General features: G+C 39.1%; 5 protein-coding genes across 9 annotated transcripts; 3 read left to right on the top strand and 2 right to left on the bottom strand.

Annotated features, from left to right (window-relative positions):
- The first annotated feature begins 840 nt into the window (after positions 1-840).
- Positions 841-4,102, top strand: LOC126788078 (uncharacterized). Its single transcript, XM_050514040.1, has 3 exons — positions 841-2,857; positions 3,022-3,112; positions 3,449-4,102. Exons 1-3 carry the CDS (start codon positions 935-937, stop codon positions 3,643-3,645), a joined length of 2,211 nt encoding a protein of 736 aa, XP_050369997.1. The 5' UTR covers positions 841-934; the 3' UTR covers positions 3,646-4,102.
- A 136-nt stretch (positions 4,103-4,238) lies between these two features.
- Positions 4,239-6,048, bottom strand: LOC126788085 (CBS domain-containing protein CBSX5-like). Its single transcript, XM_050514049.1, has 2 exons — positions 5,488-6,048; positions 4,239-5,235 (listed from the first exon to the last, which is right to left on the bottom strand). The coding sequence occupies exons 1-2, from the start codon at positions 5,838-5,840 to the stop codon at positions 4,407-4,409; spliced, it is 1,182 nt and encodes a 393-aa protein (XP_050370006.1). The 5' UTR covers positions 5,841-6,048; the 3' UTR covers positions 4,239-4,406.
- Positions 6,049-10,309: 4,261 nt separating this feature from the next.
- On the top strand, positions 10,310-15,192 carry LOC126788282 (splicing factor U2af large subunit B-like). Of its 5 annotated transcripts, none has more exons than XM_050514257.1 (18): positions 10,310-10,446; positions 10,713-10,897; positions 11,037-11,165; positions 11,379-11,446; positions 11,946-12,004; positions 12,152-12,193; positions 12,285-12,344; positions 12,440-12,500; positions 12,605-12,732; positions 12,922-13,037; positions 13,162-13,260; positions 13,386-13,461; positions 13,562-13,650; positions 13,748-13,811; positions 13,920-14,015; positions 14,132-14,213; positions 14,303-14,370; positions 14,799-15,192. In XM_050514257.1, exons 1-18 carry the CDS (start codon positions 10,423-10,425, stop codon positions 14,946-14,948), a joined length of 1,596 nt encoding a protein of 531 aa, XP_050370214.1. In that variant the 5' UTR covers positions 10,310-10,422; the 3' UTR covers positions 14,949-15,192. The 5 variants fall into 5 exon arrangements, with proteins under 5 accessions (XP_050370214.1, XP_050370215.1, XP_050370213.1 ...); XM_050514258.1 differs by having other exon boundaries at positions 13,745-13,811; positions 14,811-15,192; XM_050514256.1 differs by having other exon boundaries at positions 13,745-13,811.
- A 643-nt stretch (positions 15,193-15,835) lies between these two features.
- On the top strand, positions 15,836-17,082 carry LOC126788287 (stem-specific protein TSJT1-like). Its single transcript, XM_050514266.1, has 3 exons — positions 15,836-16,125; positions 16,256-16,496; positions 16,585-17,082. The coding sequence occupies exons 1-3, from the start codon at positions 15,914-15,916 to the stop codon at positions 16,897-16,899; spliced, it is 768 nt and encodes a 255-aa protein (XP_050370223.1). The 5' UTR covers positions 15,836-15,913; the 3' UTR covers positions 16,900-17,082.
- A 447-nt stretch (positions 17,083-17,529) lies between these two features.
- LOC126788284 (uncharacterized) lies at positions 17,530-22,460 on the bottom strand. Its single transcript, XM_050514262.1, has 12 exons — positions 22,107-22,460; positions 21,935-22,019; positions 21,651-21,781; positions 21,465-21,567; positions 21,342-21,356; positions 20,922-21,067; positions 20,626-20,815; positions 20,088-20,162; positions 19,745-19,861; positions 19,319-19,363; positions 18,110-18,208; positions 17,530-17,932 (listed from the first exon to the last, which is right to left on the bottom strand). Exons 1-12 carry the CDS (start codon positions 22,400-22,402, stop codon positions 17,912-17,914), a joined length of 1,323 nt encoding a protein of 440 aa, XP_050370219.1. The 5' UTR covers positions 22,403-22,460; the 3' UTR covers positions 17,530-17,911.
- Positions 22,461-26,014: the final 3,554 nt, after the last annotated feature.

The following is a 26,014-nucleotide window of genomic DNA, read 5'->3' as shown; positions in this document are numbered from 1 at the left end:
TTATCCACTCTCTTTGGGTTTTGTTTTGTCTGCCACTTTTCGTTTTCGCGCTTTGCTTTCCCTCCACGCACCGTTGCACCTCACACCCCTTTATTTCCGGAAATGCCCTTCTTTGTTTTTCTTTTCGTCTTTTGGCGGTTTGGCCGGTCTTATGAGGAACAACCACGTTCCACCACATGAGTTAAGTGCAACCACCCAAAATTACTAATCCGCTATACTCCAACTTTGTTACTATTTTCATACATCACCCACTACCTTAGTTTAGTGCTAGTTTGAGTGTTGCTGACATAACAATGACTATATTTACGGGCAGTTAGGTATGTAAAATCTCAATCATACCTTTGATTGAATGTACCATTTATGAGCGCAAACTCGGTTCATAAAAACTGTTTATGCAATAGAACATCTCTTTTAATTTTGTAATTTGTCATCAACTGCTGAACTGTCGGTTATTTACTTAACAGTCACGTATTCTCACAGTTTAAACTGACTTATATTACAAGTTTAATTGTTCCAAACTTTGTACATTAATACATTTAAAACATTAACACGTGTTAACTGTACGTAACAATTTGTATGATTGAACTAACTCCCTTGTTTTGCATGTGTATTCTACATCATGGTTTGTATTTCACTAGGTAGCAAAGATTTAGACCGTGACAATGACGGCCTTCCTACAAGAGCAATCTCCCATAACCCCATTTATAGTGGGCTTCAATTTCCAATTATGAAACCCAAATAGTGAACTGGATTAGGCCCAAGCTTACATTTACCTTAAAAATAGTCTCCAATTTGTGTTTTATTAACGAAACTACCCCTCCTCCACTTCAAACTCATCGATTTCAGTTGGGAGTTTTCAACCGTCACTCACCTGAGCTCGGCAGCTTTTGCCGTGAGTATCAACCACCGTCCGTACAGAAACAAAAATCCCCAAATGAAAACCCTAATTTCCCAATTCTACATCAACTATTCCAAGCCCCAATTCTCACCTCCCCCTTTCCTCTTCCACTTTCCAAATCAAAACCAAACCTTTCTCCCCATTTCCAGACCAAACTGCCCTCTCAATCCCAACAGATTCTCCGCCGTCAAAGCTCACCGGACTTCGGAACCCTCGAGCTACGGCGGCTGGGAGGACCTCAAACCCGTCGCCGGCGACTCGGATCAGCTCCGTAAGTTCCTGACCTCTACCGGAATCGATGATAGAAAGCATGTGTTTGTGTTCTTCTTAGGCCTTGTCTGTGCTTTCGCAATTTCTAGGGTTAGGGTTTCGTCCATTGTTGTGCTTCCGGCTTCGGTTTTGATTTTTAGTATTGGATTCTCGGTTGGGTTTGTTCGTAGTGAAATGAGCTTGGGTGGGAGCAAGAGAAGGAGTAAAGATGAGAGCTTGGTTGGTTATGGTGAGAGGTTGAGGAGTTTGGTGGAGGTTTTTGATGGGTTTAGAAATAGAGTTGATGATTTGAAGTGTGAGATACAGAGGGCTATTGATTCGAGAGGGATTACGGTTAGGGACTTGGAGGGTTATGTTGAGGCAATGGAGAGTGTTGGCGTAGCGGCATCGGGTGGTAGGAGCATTGTTGAGGAGTGTGTTGAGAATTTGGCTAGGTACAATGTTGGGTTTGCGGAGAACCAGAAGACGAGTAAGAGGAAGAAAGAGCCGGCTGAGATTGGATATGCGGTGTGGGAGTACATTGGGGAGTTATTTAAGGAGAAATTGGCTGATCAAAAGGCTAGTAGAGTGAAGAACAGTGTGAAGCGAGAGAGTGTGGAGAAAATGGGGGTTGATCAATCTAGAGTGAACGGTTTGGTTGCTAATAAAGCGGAAAATAATGATAAAGAAATGGTGTTTGATTCTGTTGATGATGGTGTGGGGATTGCAAATTTTGGTCATGCTGAAGATAAGTTCGAGAGGGCTGCTTTGGATGGAACTAGAAATGGAAGAGTCAAGCTTGCTTCATCAAATCAAAATGTAGGTTCAGAGGAGGTGAGTTGGCGTACTGACAGAGCTGCAGGAAGCAAAGAGTATAATTATAAGAATAGTAGACCGCCGTTTATGAGCGATGGTCATATCTCTTCGAAGATGGGTCATAATTATCGTAAAGAAATGTGGGAATCCAATGACAATCTGCTTGATTCTGTTGATTTTAGTGTCAGAATGAAACATATGGAAACTGAAGCTTCCTTTGTGCAAGAACAAATGCTTAAGGAATCTGATGGGGTTCACACATCTTCTTTTATCAATGAAAATAGTGAAGATCAGACTTATGTGCCTCAGATTGGACAAAAGAGAGTAAATCACGAAGAAAATTTCCCTTTGGATGATCCAATGTCTGAAAATGAGAGTGAACTCCCTTCACTTTCATCTTCGTCGATTTCAGAAGATGTATTGTTTGATAGATATGTTACAGAAGCAAATGATCTTATAAAACAAGCCAAAGAATATATAAAGGCTACACATAATGAAGAGCGTGCAGAGATTGTGTTGTACAGGTCGGCAAAATTACTGTCTAAAGCTATCACTATGAAGCCCATGAGTTTGTTGGCTGTGGGCCAATTAGGCAACACTTACCTTCTTCATGGAGAGATGAAGTTAAGGATTAGTCGTGAGTTGAGAATGCACCTTACAAGAAGTGACCCCTCTTCAGTTGAGAAGTGGATTAGTATGCATGATAAAATAACTAGTAAAGATGATATTGCATCTGTCCTCATAAACACATGTGAAGAGTGTGAAGAACTTCTTGTGGAAGCAGGCAGAAAGTATAGACTGGCATTGTCAATTGATGGGAATGATGTACGAGCCCTATATAACTGGGGTCTTGCCCTTACCTTCCGTGCACAATTGATTGCAGACATTGGACCTGTAAGAATTGTTCTTTGGCTTAATTTCTGTCATTCTTATTCATTTTGCTTATGATACTTATGGTTAGGGAAGACGTGGATTTGTGTTAAGTTTAGTTCCTAGCTCTTTGTGCTATATTATGTTCAGTTGAATTAATTTTAAACTGGATCAAATGTTGATTTCAGGGAGCAGCTTTTGATGCAGATGAACTGTTTTTGGCTGCAATCGATAAGTTCAATGCCATGATGTCTAAAGGAAATGTGCATGCACCTGATGGTATGTTTCTGATTTTGCCCCCTCCCTCCATTATTTTGCTATATATTTTAAAATACCAAACCATGTCAAGGCTGCTTTTCATTCAAATCATCTCGTCCCATAATCACACTATAGGTAAAGCATGATTTTTAGAACACATTTCGAGTGATGGCTCCGAAACATTTTTAATATCTATTTTTACGATTTTCTCGAATTTCCTTGAAAATATCTTTCGGTGTGCTTAGCCTTGCTTGAGGGCTGAGGCATTAGCCTCAGTTACCCTTTAAATTTTTTTTTTGTAAAGAAGATATTCAAAGTTTCCAAGTTGTACTTACATTGATAAGTTGCAAATGACAGCTTTGTTTCGATGGGGCATGGCACTACAGCAAAGATCACGCCTACGGCCTAGCAATGGTAAAGAGAAGGTGAAGTTGCTGCAACAGGCAAAGAGGCTGTATGAAGATGCACTTAATATGGATTCAGACAATGTCCAAGTAAGACGAGCCTTATCATCATGTATTTCTGAGCTTAGTAGTAGGCACCTTTACTTCTAACAAAACCCTAAACTGACTAGTTGCTGCTGCATCACTTCTCCCTTGTAGTAGTTCCCCACTTTCTTTTTCTTCTCTCTTTTTCAAATTTTGTCCACATCTGTGTGCGAAATAAGTTGCTGCAGATTGTTCTTTTTTGATGATATAAAACCCATATACAAAAATAGAAATAAAAGTGTGGACAAGAGGAATGTACAAGAAATATCCATTCTGGCTGAATTATAGAAAGTGTAATTTACTTCTTGGCACTTGATGAATTGGTTGTTAAAGAAATTGGAGGAAGGGGTAGGTATGATAATACAAAGTGAGGGTTGGCTATGTCATGAGGCTGAAAATGTGTTGCTGTATGTTATTTTAAAACTTCTGCAGTGTTTACCTGCTGATCCCAATTTCCAGTGTATAAGAATGTATTTGCTACTACTGGAATTGTAGCAAAGTTGAACTATTGGTATCTTTCCTTCTGATTTTCTTTAACCCCGGATAGCTATTTCATATACTGCCATATTGATCAGCATTCAGATACCAAAATCTTATCGATGATTCAGTCTTTAATTTAACCAGGCATAACGTAAACAGAAAATAAACCAGAGTATCAAGCTATAGAATATTGACCAAAAAGATAAAGCTGTAGAATAAGCAAAATAAGGTGTATCTGAAAAACAGTACTGAGTTTCCATTTCCAAAAAAAAAATATGTTTACAAAAATATTCCCAGAGGAAACAGTGCATCGTCAATAGCTACAAGTTTCTTTGCTTCAGACAGACCTATGCCATGAACCTCAAACGTTCCCGGAAAACTTTGAACATGCTTGCAAAGGTAACAATACCAGACAAAGTTCTGTCCTCTTCAACAACCCATACATAACTCACACGATGACATAGAGCCTGAACCATCACAGCCACCAATGAGCTACATGGATAGCACACAATTGCCTCTGCCCTCCTCACCAGCCTAGCCGAGTACCCTCCCAGCCTCCAACTCCTTCCCTGACCAAACTCTTCATCCGAAGAAGTTGAACAGATGGAAGAGGAAGACGAGAATGTGAAGTCTTCTTCCATCAACTCCAATAACCCCTCATACTTCTTCTCCTGCAACCTGTCTTTCACTAACTGCACTAGGTCATCTGACGGACCACCACAGTCAATGTACGCCATCAGTTCCCAAGCAGAAAGCGTCGCAATGGCGGCCGCCACCGACTCGTGGAAGGTGTTGAGGGTATAAGGTGAAATCTCCCCCATCACCTTGTTCTCCCCATCAAGAATAGCAACTGAAGTTTGCTGAACAAGGGACTCGGCAATGAGAGGTAATGCAGCTAAGGCAGGGTCATCGTAACGGACTGCAAGCATGTTTTTGGAGTCGATGATCTGTAGATCGCTGATGGAGTTGTTCGATACATGGCTGAAGTAGCCAATCGAGTTCAGTAGGTAGCGGACAATGTCTTCCTGGGTGAGCCAGCAGTATTCCCGGTCGTTGTGGGTTGTGGGATTCAAGGAGTTGCTGTGAAGAAGCTTTTTTCTTGAGCCTGCGTTCCTCTGGAGCGGTATCACAAGATTCTGTGCACCTTCCAGAATCAAATCCATAGCCTCCACCAAGCTGGGAATAATAAAACAAAGCAGCCAAATCAGCACAATCTAAAATTACTATAAATAAAAAGAATGAGAATTTATAAATGAAAGCATCTTAGATTCTTAGAACATGTTCCTTCTTTCTGGTTCATAATTTCATCTAGACCCCGAATCTCCTCCACAACTTTTACCATTCTTTCTACTTTCTTCTTCAACCATCTGAATGCTAATTCATCTTGTACATTTTAAAGTATAATGAACAAGAAATTGGATATAGTACCTGGCGTGTGGTTCCAAATGACTAACAAGGCAGATCGCAGGGGACCTGCGGATCAAAACCTCGACCGGAGCCTCGAGCGCTTTGGCCGGAGACGACAGGTTCTCCTCTCTCCCCAAATACACAATTACATCGAGCATGCAAATTTTCCCGACACAGCGACACTCCTCGGCCACAATGACGTCGTTCTTCTCGGCGTGGTTGCAGCTCCACACGCTGAGGAAGGTCTCGCCAAGCGCCTTCAGCGCCGACAATGCCTCGCCGACCGTGGCGGCGATCGACACAGACTTCAGCGGGGGCTTCCCGAGGCACAGATCCGCGACCTCATGTGAGAACAAACTCCGGGGTTGTGACATAAAAATACGACCAACAAACTCAGACAACCTCAGCTGAAACCAAACCTCAGGGAAGACAGTTTCAGAAGATCAAAATGTAACTGAAACCCTAATAGATGATCGACTTTGACTAGGAGGAGGGAAGAGAGATATATGTGATATGAGGTTGAGGGAAGCGCAGGGTTTGAAGGTTAGGCTGGGTTTATATATAGATAGGCGTTTTTGTTCCGAGGGAATATATATAAGCATTGCATTACCGGAATATAACCTTAACGGGTACGGATTCGGTGGAGCAGTCCCTGCCATATATACGACCACGAGTTTCACAGCGATGATGTGCACCCGGTTGCCACGTGTCGGTATGGAGTTGTGTTCTGGTACCCAATAGGAATCTACCACATTTGTGGTAATTAAGTGGGGGAGGGACAAGTGGCGCTATTTTACTTGACCAAATTGGCTAGGATAAAGATCAGGGAAGCATTGTTTGACCTAATTTTAAGTGGGAAACCGTGTGTAGAAGATGATTCACATGAAGCGAGTTATGTAAAGTGGGATATAAAAGCTTGGTCAAGCGGTCAAACTTCGTGTCGAAAATTATGGTAAGTTTGGATGGATTTGATCCCCAATTGATTCGGAAAATTTTCGGTAATTGAAGTTTGTTTATACCTAATCTGATCTTGTTTAAGAATTGCATAGTTTGGGAAATTTCGGTAAGAAAAGTGAGGATCGTAAGTGGCAATCGATGTTTCATAGGTGACATGCTTCGATTCTTCTGTTTGGTGTTCTTCATCTTCAAATGTTGGAAGTCTTATGAGGAAGGCTTATCTAACCTCACTATTCAGATTCCTACTTGTTTAAGAACTTAATTGTTTTGTTGTTGTTTGTGAATTTCATACTCTGGGAACCTCGATCAAATATTCTTACCTAACACACACTAATGACACTATTCATATTCCTATTCAGTGGAGGAGAATCAAGTCAATTAACTAGAATAAGCAATATTCTTCTTGAAAATAATATTCTTAAACATTGTATTTTCTGTATGCGTCTGATCGATAAGATACCTTCTAACTTGTGGTTGGCCCATATAAGGCATCCAAATAGCATCACTTGATCATGATTGGGGTTCCATGAAGATCTAGAACAAAAAATATATATTATTTCAAGAAATAATGCTTACTGCGTGTAGCATGTCAATGGTCCTCAACCTAGCTTGAGTTTTAGAAAATCCGTTGTGAACTTCAGAAGCTAGAGCAAGATGTACATATTTGAAATTTACACATTTAGCTAGGTCTCATATACGTAATTGGATCTCTGTATCATCAATATGGAATCAGATTTCACGTCTCATTTCTCCATTCATACTAGATCTCAATATATATCTTCAATCAGTTCGATGTGATAATTGGAAACAAACGACAACATGGATATGATGTTTATAATATAAAAGGACTAAAGATTTATATATAGATATAGTAATGCACATGTTCATCATACTTGTGGCACAAAAGTTTATAAATAGAAGGTTTCCATTATTGGCCCACACGTTCCATCACGCCTTTAGCAACCATAGTTCTTCAACAAACTTTCCTAACTATAATAGAAGTCCACAACTGAGAAGTGTTAGTATAACCGTTGTTCGGTTATTGCCCTTTGTTGCGATTAACTATCAGTTATAGAAATAGCAAGCATGCATGACATATCCCGCAACTACCTTACAGGCCACTTCTACTCACCATTTCACCAGATATGACCTACTTCGATGTAAGCCACTGATCAATCTTCTTCTTCTTCCTAGCTTTTGATGTTATAAGACGTCGGGATCCCGGAGAGAGTGCTACAATGTGTCATTTTGAGAGATTGGAAAAGCACGAGCCGAACGATATCACATACATATTAATGATATTATGCTATTTCGTCGCCTGGTTGTAGTTCGAATATGCAATAGAGACCTATGGATGTTGTAGTGATGATCCAATGTCGCCTTGATGGGCTGTTAAGAGGATTTATCTGGTTGCCATTGAATAGTAAGTGTGGCACTCATTCATTTACGTGAAGCCAATTGCATCGAGAGATATGATTTGCATGCAAGAGACGATAACCTATGTCAAAATCCAAGTTACCATCACGTCGAGCACGTACAAGAGGTCTAACTTGTGGTGTGTTTTCGATTCTGGCTATTGTTAACTAAAGAATCCTCGTCACACACCCTTTCATAGCTTCATCGATCAAATTCTAAGAATGGTGAAGTGATCCAGTATAAGCCAAAGAATATTTCAAGTTGATTAAGATGCCCGAGTGAGACTTAGTCACATATAAGATCCATCATTTACGGTTTATAATTTGAATGACTTTGTACTTTTGTAGTCGTTCGCTTTAATTTAGGTAGTTTGCATTCGGCTCAACTATACGTCTCTAACTTCAGTGTGCCAATATATATACTTAGTCTCTAATTCCATATAACCTAAGTGTCGACATAAACCATCAAAATTATATTATATTATTAATAATTTATGACACATCATGCTAGCCACACCATCTTATCAAATATATAACGTACTTTAGGTTTAAATTTATATTAAACATAGTCAAAATATCTAAATCTACATGAATCAAAATATCTCACCATAGTTTAACAGTTTAGTTGTCACATGTCGACCTCTATTGACACGTTGCCCCGTGTGGTGGTGTGTCAACGTACGTTATTGGCCACTATAACTTGTTCTATCTCTATACTATTAATAACACAAACCGCCTTTATCAACTAAAACGCCTATGAAATTATAGTAACACTTTTCACTATATGTTATTTAAAAATAAAATTATATAATTTAGAGATAAAAAAGTATAAACTAAAATCAAAATAAAAAAATTAATTAAAAAAACTCATCTACATATAACTTCATCTTATAACTGCATACTTCATTTACTCACACACGTTAGGTGGTAGTTGTTGGTATATAGAGTGAAGACTAGTTGGACACTTCAACTTAATGAGCCGCATAAGGCCAGTGTACAGAACAACCATGCTACTTAAACGTTTAGGATACGTGAACAGTAAACAAATTATTGGGCTCTAAATAGGCCTAACCGAGAAATACTCACTCAATTTGGGCCAAAAAAACCAAATGAGCCCAAAAATACTAACCGCTTCATTTAGAACTGTATTCACATACATCAGATCCAAAATTTTGGCAAATTCGTTATTGGTGCCCTCACTACAAAAAAAGTTGGCAATAAGCGTATTTAAATGTGGCTAGCATGTAGGTATTACCTACGTGGTCATTGAAAAAAATGCAACAAATTTCATGCAAATGTAACAATTAAATTATTATAATAATTAAATTGCCACATTTGAATACAAATGTGAGATCTTTTCACAATTGCCACACACTAAAGGCAAGTAGACCACAAATCCATACTTTAGTCGGTTTGTGACTTTTGCATTTGCGGCTTTTACCCATGTTTTTTTTTGTAGTGACTTCTTCTTCCTCTGGTTATCTGGTTGCAATTGAATAGGAAATGTGGCACTCATTCATTTACATGAAGCCAATTGCATCGAGAGATATGATTTGCAAGACGATAACCTATGTCGAAATCCAAGTTACTATCACGTCGAGCACGTACAAGAGGTCTAACTTGCGGTGTGTTTTCGATTCTGGCTACTGTTAACTAAAGAATCATCGTCACACACCGTTTAATAGCTTCATCGATCAAATTCTAAGAATGGTGAAGTGATCCACTATAAGCCTAAGAATATTTCAAGTTGATTAAGATGCCCGAGTGAGACTTGGTCACATATAAGATCCATCATATACGGTTTATATTTTACTGAGATCATATATTCATTGAACAATCTGAATGAATATGTAGTCGTTCGCTTATTGCATTCGACACAGCTATACGTCTCTGAGACTCTAACTTCAGTGTGCCAATATATAAGTATATGTAGCTCGACACAAGAGGTACCCTAATTCCATATCAACCATAAACCATCAAAATTATATATATATATATATAATTTATGATACACATCATGCTAGCTACACCATCGTATCAAATATATAACGTACTTTAAGTTTAAATTTATATTAAACATAGACAAAATATCTAATTCTACATGCATGAATCAAAATATCTCACCATAGTTTAACAGATTAATTGTCACATGTCGACCTCTATTGACATATTGCCCTATTATGGTGGTGCATCAACGTACGTTATCGGCCACTATAACTTAGTCTATATATAGAGTGAAGACTAGTTAGAAACTTCAACTTCAACTTGTATAAAAAAAAACTTAAAACTTCAACTTAATGAGCCGCCTAGGCCAGTGTACAGAAAAAACCATGCTACCTAAACGTTCAGGACACGTGACGGTCAACAACCTATTGGGCTCTAAACAAGCCTAACCGAGAAACAGGCTCTCAACTTGGGCCGATAGAGCCAAACGAGCCCAAATTTATTACCCGGTTCATTTAGAACTGTATTCACATACATCAGATCCAGAAGTTTGGCAAATTCGTAATTGGTACGCTTCTTCTTCTTCCTTTGGTTTCTGCAGAATCCAAAACTAGGGTTTATACTTGAAAATCGAGCAGCAATGTCAGACTACGACGGCGGCAAGGTCCTTCTCTAAACCTCATCTAATTACTTGACCTAATTTCTTATTTCAAGCTTCCTAGCTTCTCGAATCAAATGAATTTTTACCTTAAATGTTTTGAATTCAGTTCTTTGTTTCTGAATCATTTGGCTGTGGAATTGAGAATATGAATTTCTTAAATCTGAATATGAACAAGGAGAGAAATTGAAGCAGTAATTGTGTTTGGATTGGTGTTTATGATTGTTTGGATTGGGAAAATGACTGAGTGAGCTTTGGTTGATTGCTTTCAGCACAAGTCTCATGGATCGGAGCGTGAGAGCTCATGGAGGGAGCGAGAGAGAGGTCATGATAGGGACAGAGACGACGACCGGTATTCGAGAGATTCAAGGGACTACAAGGATAGAAGTGGACGGTTTGACAGAGGGAGGCACAAGTATAGTGGCTATAGCGGCCGCAGGAATCAAGATTACGACAAGTTAATCTTATGCACATACACGTCTATGAATTACTAGCTGTTAATTTTGGTGTTTGATTCTTAAGTTGTCGTCATTTTCGGTAGTTTAACCAGCTTTTGTGAACTATTGTTATGCTTACATGATGTGTTTCTTCTGTAGGAGTCGTGATTATGAGAACGATAGGAGTCGTGATTATGATCAAGATAGAGATAGGAGGCATAGACATAGGTCGCCTTCTCCTTCAAGGGAAGATGATAGGGAGAGATCTTCCCGTTCTCGTTCAAAGAGGTAATGACAGCTTTATCTACTACTTGTTTAACAGTCAATTTGTTTGACGATGTGATCATGAAACATCTGTTGTAGTTTTAAATTGATAGAATTCTGGTCAATTTGCGGTTTAAAGTTGTTGCATCTGTACTACAATCTATATTTCTACTGCTAAAATTGTAATGAAAGTTGCATTCTCACCCAATTTTTTTTGCAACTATATATTTGTCACAGCAAACGCGCAAGTGGTTTTGACATGGCACCACCTGCTGGGGCAGTGCTACCTACTGCTGCTGCTTCAGGTTTGGATCTAACTACTCGATCAGTATTGTAGCATTTTCATTAGTTTAGTTTAGCCTCATCTCTAGTTACTATGTTCATGCATCTGAAAAAACTAGAATTATAATGGTTTACTTCAGAAACTGAGAGCAATTGTTGTGTTGTTTGGTTGTTGTCTGTGGTTGTTTGTATGTGTTTGCTTTTATGGTTTGGGTAAGAAGGCGATGTTGAGTTGGCGTGACTACGTAGATTGGTGTTCAAGAGAGAACCAATGCAACGAATAGCTGGATCTTCTTCTCCTTCGGCTGATACAGTTGCCATTTGGTAGACTTACAGATGTTTCCCAACCATCTGCAATAATGGAATTTGTCTCTTACTTATTTATTTTGTGGTATAATAAAATGGACAAAATGTATTACAATTATAGTGTAGTTGCGGCATGGTTTTTGCGCGACATTACTTATCCTTCTGTTATTGCCTGTTCTCCTTTTGTTAGTATTAATAATGCAGGACAACTCTCAGGTATTCCACAAACAATGCCAGGAATGGTACCAAATGTACTATCGTTTGGATCAGCATATGTATGTAATTTTTACCAGTATAAAAGCTTTGTCATTTTTTTGTATGTATATATTTTTGCAAGTTTTGCAAATCAAAATTTTGAATATTTGTTTTCGTATATGTATTTTATCATTGTCAGTAACTTCATCTATTTTTTTATAACACAGCCAACTCTTCCTATGATGCCAGCCCAAGCCATGACTCAACAGGTAAATTTCATATCATTTAATATTTATATACTATATTCATGGCTTAAAATTTGTTACAAGTCTGTTTTTCTTGTTTCCTTCTCTCTTATAGGCTACAAGGCATGCACGAAGGGTATATGTTGGCGGGCTTCCCCCTCTGGCCAATGAGCAGGTGATCTTTTAAAGTCTTCTAGGCCTCTTATGTGTTCAAATACAATTCTTGTTATGTTTAAAGGCATTGAAGTTTTACTCTCTATAATGTCACAGACAATCGCCACGTTTTTTAGCCAAGTCATGGCTGCCATAGGAGGGAATTCAGTTGGTTCAGGTCAGTCTAATCATAATTTACCTTGAACTTCTGCATTGGATATATATACCTGGTATGCATTGTATATTTCATGGGTTTTTGTCTTAGAACACTGTGTTTTCCAGTTTCTGAATTGGCAGGTGATGCAGTAGTAAACGTCTACATAAATCATGAGAAGAAGTTTGCATTTGTTGAGATGAGAACAGTTGAAGAAGCGAGTAATGCAATGGCCTTAGACGGGATTATATTTGAGGTACTTTTTGATTAAACTATGAACATTAGGTATAGAAAGCATAGCTAATTCCTTTTAAATTGTTGTCACATGCATCCAGTCAACTCTTTGTTGTGTTGGTCATTTTTGCAAAGTATGTTGTGTGTGTAAGCGTACATAAATGGTTTTTCTTGAACTCTTTCATCTGACATTCTCCTTTTGATTGCTCAGGGTGTTGCTGTGAGGGTACGGAGGCCAACAGACTACAATCCTACCCTGGCTGCCGCCCTTGGTCCTAACCAACCAAGTCCTCATCTCAACTTGGCTGCTGTGGGCCTCACACAAGGGTAAAGTTTGCTTTTAGCTTTACAATTTTGAGGAATTACTGTGATGTGGTACACCATATGCTTATTTCAAATTCTGACTTTAGTTTAAAATATCTTCTGGTATGCCAAATTATGTGTCTGGCAGTGCTGTCGGTGGAGCTGAGGGACCTGATCGTATCTTTGTGGGTGGACTGCCATACTACTTCACTGAAGCACAGATAAGAGAACTTCTACAATCCTTTGGGTATGATCTTAAAGTTATATAGCAATATTGCCATTCTTGTCCGTGAACGTTCTTCTGGAATTTTTTTTTACCCATCATTTATGTTCAACCATGAGTAATACTGATAGTAGAGCTGGCTTTTGCAGACCACTTCGTGGATTTGACCTCGTGAAGGATAAAGATACTGGAAATTCTAAAGGATATGGATTCTGTGTTTATCAGGTAATCGTCAATGGTTATCTCCCTTTTTTTCTTATGTACGTCTTTAGGCTCCTTGGAGATTACTCTCGGGAATTTGTCAACTGATGTTCATGGACTTCAGGATCCATCTGTCACTGACATTGCATGTGGTGCTCTTAATGGATTAAAAATGGGAGATAAAACTTTAACTGTTCGCCGTGCTACAGCCAAGTTAGTTTCTTTTTACCAATGCTACCTTTTTCTTTGTTTAATTATTTCAAGGCCATTTACCTAAGTTAAAACATCTTTGGTATGCTCTTTATAGCAGCGTCCAATCTAAATCAGAGCAAGAAAGTATCTTGGTACAGGCACAACAACATATAGCTATGCAGGTAAGAAATGAACAGTTTTTTTTTCCTTTTATACAGGAAATAACCATCTATGGAACCTCCTTATATAGTACACAAATACATTGTTGAGTTTTGTTTATTTCTTTGTAGAAAATGGCTATGCAGGCTGTTGACATGAATTTTGGAAATGGGATGGCGTCAGCTGCAACTACAGAAATGGCCACGAAAGTTCTTTGTTTGACAGAGGTATAATTAGGGATAATGTTTCAATGATAGTTGCATAGTAGACTTGCACAATACATACTTGGGTTCAGCATCAACATTATACATCTGGGTTAATGGATTTTTTATTACAATGGAAGGCAATTACTCCTGATCAACTAAATGATGATGAAGAGTACGTGGAAATACTAGAAGATATGAAGGATGAGTGCAGCAAATTCGGTATTCGTAGTATATGATTTATGTCATTTCTGTGTTTACTTTTGGTTAGAACTCGGGACTAAGGAATTTCTCTGGTTTGGAATGGTCAGGAACTCTGTTGAATGTTGTTATTCCCCGCTCAAGTCAAGATGGCGAAGTGCTTTCAGGTGTTGGAAAGGTATTTGAACTCATTTCTCCCCTTCTATTCCTCCTGGTTTTTTCTTTTGGGTACTGAATAATGAATATATGCATCTTTCTATGGACTCTGGTTATGTCCTCCATCAGTTATGTGTGTGTTGGTTGGCCAATACTTATATGGGCCCCATTCATGATTTACTTGGCAATCTAAATGTACCATTTTGAAAGTACTTGGCATGCTGTTCGTTGGCATAGCAATGATAGCATTAGTTTGGGAAAATCACTCACAATCTTATGGGTATGGTGGGAGGTTTTTCAGTAAGTGTAGAGCTTTCATACTGCTACTTTGGGCTTGGTCATCACTATCTAGTTGGGTAACACCTCTGTATGCGTATTTGGTGGCGATGCAGTTTGTTTGGCATTTCTCAGAGTTTATCGATCACAATTTTATGTTATGCTATCTCATAGTTTCACTTGCAGGTGTTCTTGGAATATTCTGATACTGGAAGTTGTGCCAATGCAAAGAACGTACTTGGTGGGAGAAAATTTGGAGGGAACATAGTGAATGCATATTATTATCCTGAAGATAAATACCACAACAAAGACTATAGTGCATAAGGCCTGCCAAGGTCCAGGACATGAAATTTTGTATTGCAATGTGAAATATGACTCTTCAAGAAGAACTTCAAGATGCTGCCTTTTTATTTAATGTAACATAGGGAACTTCGAGACGACGGGCGGACGTTTTCTTTCTTTGTTCTTCAAATTGTTTGAGTGGCTTAAAGAGTGATTTGTTCCAGAATATAGACCATAAATATTTTATTAAATGGCCTTTTCATTTGCCTAGCTTTTGTTCATTTGAGGGGCTGTATGATACAATTCAATACTCTATGATTGCAATAAAAGAATGGTTTTTGCATCTTAAAGAGTGAGAATATGAGATCATCTCTTTTGGGCCTTTCCTTGCGGTCAATTAATTTTTTTGGGCCATCCAACATGGTCCAAAGTAGACGCAAAAGCGTCGTCCCCGACAAGATGGGTATGATGACTCGGAAATGTGTCACCGTCCACTGTCCTAACCATTGACTACTTCCGTTTCGTACCAATCAATCCACCTCAAACTATGTCGGAATTTAGTCTTATCCGGCCAAAGCGCCGGTCAATCATTTCGCCACGTCAGGTAAGGGATATCATTGTTTGCTTAAATCGCACGTTGACCTCTCCCGAAGGAAAAAAAAGCACGTTGCCCCAAAATTTACGCACTTAATTTGATTTTGGAGTTCATGAGATTATTCATCTCAGTTAATTACGGTGGGGGATTAAGAAATAAAGAAAGGATTAAGAAATAGGTCGAATCTCATACCAAGACTAAAACTTCGCGCCTCCTTTAAAGTTTTGGATATCATTGCCACCGCATTTGTCTTCAAATATAGTTCCTATAAACAACTATATATACCCCATAACGAACTCCATTCTTCTCCATCACTATCTCTCTTTGTTTTACCTACTACTTCTCCATTTGAGATCTATCTTTGTTTTGTTTTTGCCTTGTTTGTTCTTGAAAGAAGAAGAAGAAGATCAAGATGCTTGCCATATTCAACAAGGAAGTGGTGCAGCCACCGCAGGAACTCAACAGCCCGGCAACCCCGTCGGCCAAGAAGCCTAAGCATCCTCAGGAAATTGTTAAGGATTTCATGTCATGCCATGATTCCAACAATTCTTTCTCTATTGGCTTTGGAAACAAGTCATTGCTTGCTTATGTTCGTCCAGAAAATTCCTTCTCGATGAATCAGAGGTACCCTTTCTCAAATGGATCACATTGACTATTTTCACGTCATATTAAGCACATAGGGTCTAATCTAGATAGATCTAAGTGAATTAGATCAAATTAATCAATGATTGACTCAAATATTTATCAATGGCAGGTTGTTCTGTTCTTTGGATGACATATACTGCGTTTTCTTGGGGAGCCTTAACAACCTCAACAGCCTGATCAAGCAATATGGCCTGTCAAAACAAACCAATGAGGCCATGTTTGTAGTGCAGGCTTATCGGACTCTCCGGGACCGGGGCCCCTACCCGGCCGATCAGGTCATCAAGGATCTGGATGGCAGCTTTGGATTTGTGATCTATGATAGCAAGGCCGGAACTGTTTTTGCTTCATTGGTAACTAACTTATAACACAAGCAACATTTCCTTCCTATAAATGACAACATTTGTTCTAAAAATTAAATTTGGCTTTTGGTTTGTGCAGGATGCTTATGAAGGGGTTAGCCTATATTGGGGGATTGCCGGAGACGGCTCCGTCGTGATTTCCGACAACTTGGGGGTTTTGAAGGCAGGGTGTTCCAAGTCCTTTGCTCCATTCCCAACTGGGTGCATGTTCCACAGTGAGCAGGGTCTCATGAGCTTTGAGCATCCAACAAGGAAGATGAAGGCGATGCCTAGGATTGACAGTGAGGGGGTCATGTGTGGGGCCAACTTCAAGGTTGATGCCCACTCAAAGCTTCCGAATATGCCACGTGTCGGAAGTGAAGCCAACTGGGCTGCTTGGGGACAACAAACCTAGAGTTTTTCAGGACCTAGAAATTTGATGACAGAATTTTCACCTCATTTGGAACTTATGTTTATCTGAAATTTTACTTTACTTGGCTTCATTTTGGTTATTCATGTATATATTCCTTCCTTTTTTTTCACCTTCGGACGACTGACTCTGTACAAATACATGAATGGAGTAATTTTTCTGGATCAATAGCATTTTTCATTTTGATCTTTTGTACAATAATGCTGCTTTTCATAGACTACTACTGCTTTTGTACAAAAATATTTTAAATGTATATATAATTATGTAGAAATAATGTTTTAACTTTGAACTATCTCACTCGACAAATTTGTCGAATGTAACAGTTAAAAATTAAAATAAAATTATAATAGCGAGTCTAGTGCATTCCCTATTTTTCGTAAAAAAAAACTAAACATATTCTCTAAAATAGCTAAAAAACTATAGTAGAGAGTGATAAAGATGCTCTTAGCATTGAAGAACCGGAGTGTAAACTTGCTTTGCAAGTTGGTTATTGTAATTTTGGTGATAATATAGAAAATATGCTTTACTCGAGTGATGGTGTCACCACTGAGTAAGTCTTGGTCCTATCTATTGTCTGATAACATAATTAAATAGAAGAGGACAAGGAGGGATGAAACTGTAGTTCATTAAACAAAGGATTCAATAGTTCGCTGATGTACCAATAGTTTCTATAACAATTTCGTTTTCATGTATTGAAAAAAAAAAGTTTCTATTACAAATCTCTAATATAATTGAGCTAAATCTTTTACAGACTACTTTCCTTCCTCGCAACTAAATATAGGAGCCAGTTTCTGGGCATTCTATTCTTACAGCCTTACATTTGCTAGCCAAAGAATCAAACTGCCACATACTTGACAGAGATTGATAACAGTTATCAGTCCACCATAAGCATAAAGCATCACCACTTATCAACCCAGTGAACTAGCGCCTTGCGTTTCAAATGCTCAAGTGTTTCCACGAAAGACAGGAAGCCAGACCACTGACAACTAAGGCAGAATCAGTCCAGATCCACATATATCTGCAATAAGTCCAGAATACTACTGATCAGAAAAGAAGAATAACCAAAGCATCTGATTAGTCAGGTTTAGATGGGAAAAAAGCCTTGGCATAACTCTTGAATAACTCCTGGTAGCTTTTGGATGAAATAGCTCCAACTGATTGGTGCCTCAATTATATCAAGAAGATGAAAACGAACCTCTAAATCTGGCAAAGGATCATATGATTTTCTCTCCATTGTGTTATAAACGGTAATGCCTGTGATCTTCTGAACTCCGAGTTTGGTAGCAATGAGGTTCTATAATGACAAAGAGAAGCTCTAAGGAATTACTCAACCAACATAAATTATACTCGACTGTTTGAAGTATGAAATCCTAATCCACTGTTAGTCATAAAGTACAATGAGATAATGGCTAGGCCATGCAAGTGATGCTAACGATGCAAATGCATGCAAGTGAGACCAGGCACACACGACGGTGTTCCAATCCCACGAGAACAAAAGAATGTGAATAAAAAAGGTTATATCTTTCTTTTAAATGTCCAAGATCTCAAATTCCACCCCAAGCACATGTTTTTCTCGCAAAAAATGCACTCTTATTTTTCTACCAAATCTTCCCACCCCCTGAAGCGTGATTTCTAAGCAATTTACGAACTGATGAAACTCATAAAGATCTTGACCAAAATTTTATAATGACTTTTCCAAGTTAACAGTTTCAAAAATTGAAAAAGTAGAGATTTTAAAGTTCTTTCAGTTGGATAATTGCTTAAATATCAAGATTTGGGGCTGGGAAGATTCTGGTAAGAAAACAAGAACATGCACTTTTGGTCCAAATAATGTATTTTTCACCAAAATTGTGGACTACACGGTTTTTTGGCCAAAATCGCATGTTCATTTTTTCTTACCAAAATTTCTCCACCCTATTATCATAATCATAATTTTCAAGTAATGCTCCAATTGACAGAACTGGAAAAACTGGACTTGATTTTTTTAGATGATTTTTCCAAATTCCTAACTTTGAAAAATCGTGAAAAATGATCCGGCCGAGCTTTTTGAGGTCTGTCAGTTGGAAGAGCCCTGGAAATCATGTTTTAAACAAAAGATAAATTTATGGCACAAGAGAGTTTCAACCAAATCAGGGTCTTGACAAGCTTTAGCATGTTCGGCATGTCATCTGGAGTGATAGAGTTTTCTGTCCTTTCAAATTGTATTTCCCTTTTTTCCCAGCAACATCTAGTGGTAATGACAAGTAATCTACATATATGACTTTAGGTAAAAGGTCTAAATGTCATGGTTAATATATATACTTATTGATGCTTCCACTGAAACTATCTTAGTAAATAATAAATAATTAGACATTAAATATGCTTAAAAAGAATCCATAAGGTGCTGACAAATAAGTTTTTGTACCAGATGAAACTCCTTGGAGCCAAATGCTTCAAGACTTGGAAATACCTGTACATAATTCAATTTCATTGATCAGTTAACTAGATACGGAAAAAGTAGAATAATAATTTAGGTTTGGTTAGCGAAATCTTGGCCTTTGATTTAATCTTGGATTGCACAATATTACGTAAGCCATTTGAGTTAGTTGAAACTTAAAAGTGTTTATGAGGTCTATTACATACAGTAAACCTACAAAATCAAGCAACATAAAGTGAAAGGAAAACACTCAACGAGGCCACCAATTAGTGCTTTTACTTGACATCAAATATTTTACAAATGGAGCAGCTACCGAAGCAGATGTGAATGGTCATATCAAAACAGACCAACCGTATGACTTCAAAAAGGACTCAAACACAATTTTGAATATGAGCAGAAGATTCAACACATTACCACAGTTTGAAGACCATTAATCATGACAACCTTCTCCTCGCGTGAATCATCTTGTGATAAAGAAACTTCAAAAGGGCCAAGTTCTTTTTCTGTCTCATTTGCTAATTTCAAGTGTAGCTGCAGGACGATATAGTTGGTCAGTAAAACCTCATTTAGTTAATTTATTGTCACCCACATTATATACTGAAATTGACCAGTAATGTATGTATATATTTGTTGGGTTAGGGGGAAGGGAAGGGATGAAGTTCAACAGGCACAAGGAGCCACAGATGGCAATTTCTGATTTATATTGTCAAGCTACAGTACCAGGCACATGTAATACATCAAGAAGATGTAAAATTACCGTAAAAGGTCTTTCCAATTTGATGCCAGATGGTACCTCCACAACTTGCAACTCAATATCCTTTCGTGTTATGGGCTGCAAATAGTATATCAAAAGGGTGAATGTGTATCCCTTCAAGCGTCTAGGCAGAATATTTAACCCAAAACAGTAATATGTTAAATTAGTACACTATGAGTTTAGCTTCTCAATCTCCACTGAAGATATCAAATGATTTGATTTTCAGATTAACTTCATACTACTCAGCACTAAACTTACCCTAAGATAGTCCTAGTAAATTAAAAACAAAATTCAGACATTGCAAACATCCCATTCCTAATTTGTCTACTATGTGCATAAGCCTGCGATATACATCACTGCAGACGAGTAGTCATTCACTTCACAAGGATATTCATATACTTATTTCCAATCCAAATATGGAATTCTGATTAAACAGATTCTTGTGAAGAGAATGAAACACTGCAGAGGTAAAATAAAATAAACAGATAATGGACCAACATTCTTCCTTCTTCTTAAATTTATGTCAAGACAGAAAACTCACAGTGCCCAATATTTGCTGTGTTTGTAGGCGACCAGGTTCCCCCAAATTTGTTCGCCAAGTTATCTGGAGTTTACCAAGAATATTGCTTCCCTCCACTTTTGGTTGAGCAGACCCATATGATATTAATTGATAAAGATAGTTACGAATTCCTCCGCCAGATCTGATGAGAACTGGTGGCTTAAACAGATCTCTGTCATTAACAACTCAAATATGAGTGATAACGACGATTTAGACTCCACGAAAGATAAAAATGAGACGGATTTGAAATTCTGCCAAAAATGCACAATATTTTTTACCTCGTTTGAGATTTCGTTTCAGAATGGTGTTCATCAGCTTTCAGAAGTTTTGCACCCCAATGCCCAGCAGGCTCGAACTCAACTTGGTCCATAAAAAGATTTGACTTTGTATGATTTTCAATGCAAGCCTCTAAAAAGGTAGTGTCCTGGTGATAATACACTAAAGCAGTTGTCATAGGGAGCTATTACAGGCAAATGCTTAAATCAAAATACATATATGTATGTAAATGAGAGTATATCCAGACAGTTATGAAAAAGAACAGAGTTGCTACATAGGCCTTAAGGATATGCAAGCTCAGATACTCCCATCTAGCACATGCATGCTCAAGTTTCAAGGTGTAAAGATATAACTTGTAATTTCTATCCAAAAGACTGCATTTTTAAACTTACAGCTGACAGATTCAGTGAACCTCAACGTACCTTAACAACGCGGACCTGCACATCAAAATCAAATTCAAAAAGTCCCTCAGCACAAGCGAAATATTGTCATTAGAGGAACATGACTCAAACTACAAATGCAAAATGCCAAGGCATAAACCATACCTTAGTCCGAACCGAAAGAGGATTTGCCACAATGAACTTGAAGAACTGCGGTAGGTACTTACGCTCACCCTCACCGTCATTGTACAACGCAGTACACACCAACCTAAAAAACCTCAACACCAACACAATCACAATGGAAACAACAATGGACAATGGCAACAAATCAGTTAGAGTGAGCAAGCTTACGTGTGAGCTCCGAGCTCCTTCACATCATGCTCAACAATGAAATCATACCGCCCTCCGGCGCGAATGGACTCCACGGGTGATTTCGACGTCTCCAACAGCACCAGCCTCTGCCTCTCTGTTTGCATCTCCGCCTAAAAATTTCCAAATTCAGCTCAAATCTGACCAAAACCGTAATAATTAAGACTAAAAATGTCCAAATTCAGCTTAAATTTCATTAAAATCGTAACAATAAACAATTAAGACACAAAAATTAAGTCGAAAATTTCGGAAAATTACAAACAAACCTTGATTATAATGTCACGGACTTCGAAATTAGAGCTATTGTTGATGCTAATGTAGCTACAAAACGTCTCTCCTAAGTAAATCGCCCTGCGAATTTTTCAGAGATTCAAAAACGGAATCTAGAAATGACGAAGAAGAAGAAGAAGAAGGAGAAGGTTAGAGTGACGGAGTGACCCGAAGGCTTGGGGGAGGACGAGGAGGCCGGAGAGGCCGATGGAGTCGGAGGGATGGTGGAGGAGCAATCTGGAGCGGTAGCTGGGATCGGAGGAGGAGTCGGAGGAGGAGCTCTGGAGGAGGCGGGGGAGGTTGGCGGCGGCGAGGGGGTCGTCGAAGATGTCCTCGCCGACGAGGAGATCGGCGGGGTCGAGGAGGAGGGGGATGGAGTCGACCTGGAATGAGGGCTTGCAGAGACGCATCACCCTGAAGGCCAGCGAGTGGGGTCCACCTTGGCCGCCGGTGCTGCTGCTCATCGCTCTCTATTTCTTCCACTTCTCCGATTTGATTTCGGTGGTTGTGAGATTTCAGCGCTTTCCCTTTTTTTTTTCCCGGCAAATACTAATTTACTTTTCTTGCACCTTTTTTTAAATTTGTTTATATGTTCTTTTATTTTAAAAATTCTCATTAATATTGGCGTTTAAATTTCGATTTATAACAAACTCGTTATTGTTTCAGGATGAAATAATTGTGTATTATTGAATGATATGGGGGCCTATATATAGGCATTACAAAACCACAATCCCGTAGGATTCGGAGTCCTAATCTATTACGGAGATGCTAATCTATCTCCTAACAGGAAACCTATTAGGCTAAGACACATACAAGTGTAGAATAGTAATTCTCCCGGAACACTCCCCCTTGTGTCGCATGCCTAGGTTGCATGGTGCACACATCGTTGCCTCGGTAAAAACCTTGTCAAGCAAAATAAAAACCTCTTGGGTAAAAACAAAAGCTTGATCGAAGGGAAAAAGAGCACAACGCACCGTCTACATTTGATAGCATCATGTGAGCTAGACTCCCCCTGAAGTCTACGAAACAACTCCCCCTGATTAGTGCCATAATCATGGAGTACAAAGAATAACGTATACAACGTTCATTACATGTTTCTCAAACGTAGTCTTGGGCTAATGATTAATCATTAATCTAGCCACACATCCTTAGATCATTCATGCTATACTTAGCCAAACTTAGATCTTAGGAAACAAGATTGCATAACAACTCAAAACAAGAGTTTGCAATGAAAATCAGATTCTCGGGTAGAATGACATTCACTCACTTAAACGGCCATAACTTCTTCGTCAAAATAGGTATCAGCGAACCGTAAAATGTTCTGAAAAGTAGACACCCGTGGCTTTCCAGTGACATAAGGTTCACAACCTTATCCGATCGGAGCAGTTCACAATGCTCTGTCGAAGTTGACTGACTTGCAAATTTTCGGACAGGACTGTCCTACTTTGCTAAAACGGCCATAACTCACTCAATATGATAGCTATGAACGAAAGGTTGATGTCCCTTCAAAGTAGACACATAGACCTTTCCAACGGTACTAATTTCACCATATTTCATCGAGCGAGCTGTCCTGTAGGTCTCGTTGAAGTTGACCTACGAAACTGGATAGATTCTTATTTGTCACATTTAATGTGTCTTTCGCGAAAAAAATGGGGGAATGGACCAATGAAGGACTGATTTTTTGTCCAAGACAGAACCGTACGCATCCTCTACGCTACCAGTGTCGACTGCTACACCAAGGCGTACGTTGATGTTGCTGGAGCTGCTGGCGGCGTTGGTGTGGATAGGATTTGTGTTGGTTCACTAAGTGTAGAACTAAACCCATGTCAAAGAAGCAATGCAAGTCCAATGACAATGCATAGGCGCATAGTTAATCACGTCATAATGAAAGCAATAGTGTCCCAACAACACTAACATGTATGAATGTATAGCTCATTGAATCTCTTCATCATCTATACTTAGACGGAATAGAGAATCAAGAATTAACTTCATATGAACACATATGGGTATGAGTTCTTGCAACCGATTGTACTACGTTCTCTCGAACGTCGCAATCTGATTACATAATCTCTCCGTGGTCTGAAGGCATTTAAAGTCCCTCGGGCACTCTTATATCAGCGTCAAGATCCCTTTACAGATATTCTATAACCACTATCATATGCTGCAAATCAGTTTTCATGGACACTACTACTGATCAAGTAGCGGAAAGAAATTATGTCCATAACGAGAGAATATAACTCATCGTACTCAATACTAGGATAATGAGACAATCTTTGCGCCATAAGTCCTGCATATATTGCATGACTTCATCTTACGAACAACGACCAACATAACAAGTCTAGTTCAAACTGTATTGATTCTTTCCACTTCGGTCAAGTTACTCATCGTTGATGATTTACAACGGAATAAGGGCATAAGCGAATACATCATCAATCATGGGAGATCAATACATTAAACACGCGCGCGCGCTGTATACGATCAATTCGTGAGATTTCTATTCTTCTCTAACATCAACAAAAGGAGTCTGTAGCATCCCACAGAAACTTAGTTGATACACATGTTTAGAGAATATCTCTTGATGATGCGCGAAATACTTGTGCCTACGCACTTCGCTTCTTTCTAGTTTTGATTCTAGAGAATAATGGTCTCCCCCTCATCTAGGCAGGAGCCAAGACCGAAGCTATGACCCTTACTAGTCCATCTTTGCGTTTGCCGCCCTTGTTTTGTGGTGCAATGCCACGGGTGCCGACAACACCACAGCGTACGATGGTGCCATCGCCGGCTTCCTTGCCACTGTCAGGGATGGTGCCAACGGTGCTAGGACCAGGTCATATGAAATTCTCCCATATTCTGAGAGTCCCAACCTTACCGGCACATCACAGCATTTATGTGCGATCTCGTCACTTTCGCAATATCAATAAAGTCATTAAGCATCGAATATTTGACTTTCTGGAGGTCGATAATGCGTTGCACATTTACTCACTTTGAGTAGTGCGGGATCTTAATGAGACATAGTGCCACACCACGTCAATTCCTGGCGTTAAAACCAGAATGTGAGCATTCCATATCTCCCCCTAACGACGGGAAGTATGTCTCATCAAAGTGACCGTCTGCTAATATCGCAGGATAGAGATCGACGGTTGTAGATTGGAAAATAGCGGACAAGTGTTGGTGATTCATAAATCATAACCAACCAGAATACTTAATCGTTTCAAGTAGACCCATTGAGATAACTACAATAGAGACACATAAATAACTTTAACCAAATAGGCGTTAGTGAAAAGAACGTTGGGACCGTATCCAGTGACCATTTGGTACGCACTAAACGCTTGGCAAGTTCTGGGTCTGAAACGAATAAGTGTCGCTGCATGCAACATCATTACATATCTCCATGCAAAAATCGGCAGGTTAGAACCCATAACCAAGTCCGAGCTCTGCTAGATCGTGCGGTGAATGAACATGAGGAATAATATGTTCAACGACGATCCCAGTAGACATGCAAAACGAAATCATCAAAGTCGTGGGGGTGAACTCTCCAACGGTATCCAATCAAATAGATTTGAGAGGATGGGAAGGGTGGTGAGCCCTTAGTATGATGATCATAGCTAAAAACTTTAGCGAATGCAGCGTTTCTTGTGGAAAGCAAAGCGACGTGTGACCAACGCGTCGATGCTCTTAACCTATACCATAAAATACCGAAAAATGTCCGTATTCGGTTGGATAGGGTCCACTAATGTCACCTTAAATACTTTGTAAGAATGGAATGTTCTCGGTTGGAGCCTTAGCAAATAAGGACTTCCTTGAAATCTAGCAAAAGAACAAGCTTTGCAAAATGAGCGATTGGCATCAGAGATTGTCATGGAGGCATTAGAAGACACGGGAGGCATCACAAGCTCCTGTGAAGGAGGGGATGCCGCCACCGACGGCCTTAATGCCATGGAGCCGCCGAAATAGGCAGGCTCGGCCTCACCGTGTGGAGCATGGGTGAGGTGGTCCTCCAATCGCTTCGTGAACATGAAAAATAGATGATAATGTGAATTTCAAAGAACTCGAATCATCATATCTTGTTCAAAATG

This window comes from Argentina anserina, chromosome 3 (assembly GCF_933775445.1).
Source record: "Argentina anserina chromosome 3, drPotAnse1.1, whole genome shotgun sequence".
Lineage (NCBI taxonomy): Eukaryota > Viridiplantae > Streptophyta > Magnoliopsida > Rosales > Rosaceae > Argentina > Argentina anserina.
Note: the sequence above shows the minus strand (reverse complement) of the source record. Positions and strands in the feature narration are given on the sequence as shown.

Coding starts and splice junctions, on each gene's coding strand:
- LOC126788085 (XM_050514049.1), bottom strand. CDS start 5,840: ATGTCACAACCCCGGAGTTTGTTCTCACATGAGGTCGCGGATCTGTGC. Junction 5,236..5,487: donor CATTTGGAACCACACGCCAG/GTACTATATCCA, acceptor TATTATTCCCAG/CTTGGTGGAGGCTATGGATT.
- LOC126788287 (XM_050514266.1), top strand. CDS start 15,914: ATGCTTGCCATATTCAACAAGGAAGTGGTGCAGCCACCGCAGGAACTC. Junction 16,126..16,255: donor TCCTTCTCGATGAATCAGAG/GTACCCTTTCTC, acceptor TATCAATGGCAG/GTTGTTCTGTTCTTTGGATG. Junction 16,497..16,584: donor GAACTGTTTTTGCTTCATTG/GTAACTAACTTA, acceptor TGGTTTGTGCAG/GATGCTTATGAAGGGGTTAG.
- LOC126788078 (XM_050514040.1), top strand. CDS start 935: ATGAAAACCCTAATTTCCCAATTCTACATCAACTATTCCAAGCCCCAA. Junction 2,858..3,021: donor TGATTGCAGACATTGGACCT/GTAAGAATTGTT, acceptor TGTTGATTTCAG/GGAGCAGCTTTTGATGCAGA. Junction 3,113..3,448: donor AAATGTGCATGCACCTGATG/GTATGTTTCTGA, acceptor TGCAAATGACAG/CTTTGTTTCGATGGGGCATG.
- LOC126788284 (XM_050514262.1), bottom strand. CDS start 22,402: ATGAGCAGCAGCACCGGCGGCCAAGGTGGACCCCACTCGCTGGCCTTC. Junction 20,163..20,625: donor CACAGCAAATATTGGGCACT/GTGAGTTTTCTG, acceptor TACTATTTGCAG/CCCATAACACGAAAGGATAT. Junction 19,862..20,087: donor AATTGGAAAGACCTTTTACG/GTAATTTTACAT, acceptor ATCGTCCTGCAG/CTACACTTGAAATTAGCAAA.
- LOC126788282 (XM_050514256.1), top strand. CDS start 10,423: ATGTCAGACTACGACGGCGGCAAG. Junction 12,501..12,604: donor AGGGAATTCAGTTGGTTCAG/GTCAGTCTAATC, acceptor TGTGTTTTCCAG/TTTCTGAATTGGCAGGTGAT. Junction 14,214..14,302: donor GGATGAGTGCAGCAAATTCG/GTATTCGTAGTA, acceptor TGGAATGGTCAG/GAACTCTGTTGAATGTTGTT.